The sequence below is a fragment of the Capsicum annuum genome, unplaced genomic scaffold, assembly GCF_002878395.1.
Source record: "Capsicum annuum cultivar UCD-10X-F1 unplaced genomic scaffold, UCD10Xv1.1 ctg77289, whole genome shotgun sequence".
In the NCBI taxonomy this organism is placed as follows: Eukaryota; Viridiplantae; Streptophyta; class Magnoliopsida; order Solanales; family Solanaceae; genus Capsicum; species Capsicum annuum.
Window position 1 is genome coordinate 1 of NW_025887670.1, and position 1,593 is coordinate 1,593.

General features: G+C 42.1%; 1 protein-coding gene across 1 annotated transcript; it reads right to left on the bottom strand.

The window, feature by feature from the left end:
* Positions 1-910: 910 nt before the first annotated feature.
* On the bottom strand, positions 911-1,587 carry LOC124894767 (ubiquitin). Its single transcript, XM_047405308.1, has one exon. It carries the CDS (start codon positions 1,438-1,440, stop codon positions 1,207-1,209), a length of 234 nt encoding a protein of 77 aa, XP_047261264.1. The 5' UTR covers positions 1,441-1,587; the 3' UTR covers positions 911-1,206.
* Between the last annotated feature and the right edge of the window lie 6 nt (positions 1,588-1,593).

The window sequence follows — 1,593 nt, forward strand, 5'->3', positions numbered from 1 at the left end:
GCTTTGTCTATGATGTTTGATTTCATCACCAGGAAAACATTGATTTACTTGAACGACTCAAATCGTTGAAACAAGAGTTTGAATCAGAGAAGTTGAAATGTAGCATGAAACAGAAACAGATATGACTTCAACCGATCGAAGCCTGGTGGTCCGGATGTTGATAACTTACAACATTAATCTAACTCGAACGTTCATTCAGTATTCGAGAGGCATGCCTGAGCATCTCCATCCAAATTTTCCAAGACCACACAGCATTTTATTGAATTTTGAACTGTATAGATTAAGCAGATATGACTGAAAGGGGTTGACAATCAGAACTTACAAAATGCTACATGTTAAATGTTTTCAGAAAGTAAAATTAGTTGCCCCCTTGATCACTAGAATCATTACGCAGTGCTTGTGAGCTGATTATTGTTAGCTCTTTTACATTGCATTATATGTGTGGACGACATTCTCAACGCTCACAAAGAATGCTAAAAAATCTGACAATTTGACATGATGCATACAACTAACAACGACAAGTTCTCTCCATCGTTGGAGTGTTCTCCCTCTGAAGTATCAATGGAAAGATCTCCATGTGTGGCGTGATAAGAAATCCTAGAAAAGATAGATTGAAACTCCCTCTACAATCCCACGAAGATCTCTAAGTACTTGTCCAGGACAAGTAAGATCTTCGGTTTGTGTGCCGGGAGCAACTCAAACAAAGAAGAATCTGGTCCGGTTTGAATTTAGGCACAGCTCGCCCGTCTGCTGCTAGAATTTAGGCACGGCTCGCCCGTCTGCTGCTAGGTCCGAAAATGGACCCGCCCGTCTGCTGCTAGGTCCGAAAATGGACCCGGGCGAGGGCGCTACTATGCCCCTTAATGAATCGAATGGTCCTTCAATCTTCTCTCCAGCTAACTCTTGTTCATTCAGTATCTAAATCCAGAATTAGTTATTTAAAAACCACACAAAAAAGTTAGAAGTTACAACTCTTTCTCATATGAGAAGTGTAAACTTCACTTTAGCATGACAGGGTCCCTATAACCATTCAAGAGGTGTTCATTGCAAAACCAAGGAAACATAACCAATGCCATTATAAGGCACATATCACACAAGTCTTAAAAGAGTCTACCAGAATTATAACAAACATAAGTCTAAAAGATTGTTCAACGAAAAGATGCCAACGTAAAAGCAACAGATCAAAGCGAGCATGGAATGAACTTGTCAACAGCCACCGCGGAGGCGAAGCACAAGGTGAAGGGTAGATTCTTTCTGGATGTTATAATCAGCAAGCGTACGACCATCCTCCAGCTGCTTGCCAGCAAAGATTAACCTCTGCTGATCTGGTGGAATACCTTCCTTATCCTGAATCTTTGCTTTCACATTATCAATTGTATCCGAGCTCTCCACCTCCAAAGTGATCGTCTTCCCGGTTAGAGTCTTGACGAATATCTGCATACCTCCCCTCAATCGCAGCACCAAATGTAGCGTGGACTCCTTCTGGATATTGTAATCAGCAAGGGTCCTCCCATCCTCGAGTTGCTTACCAGCAAAGATCAATCGCTGCTGATCTGGTGGAATCCCCTCTTTATCTTGGATCTTCGCCTTCAC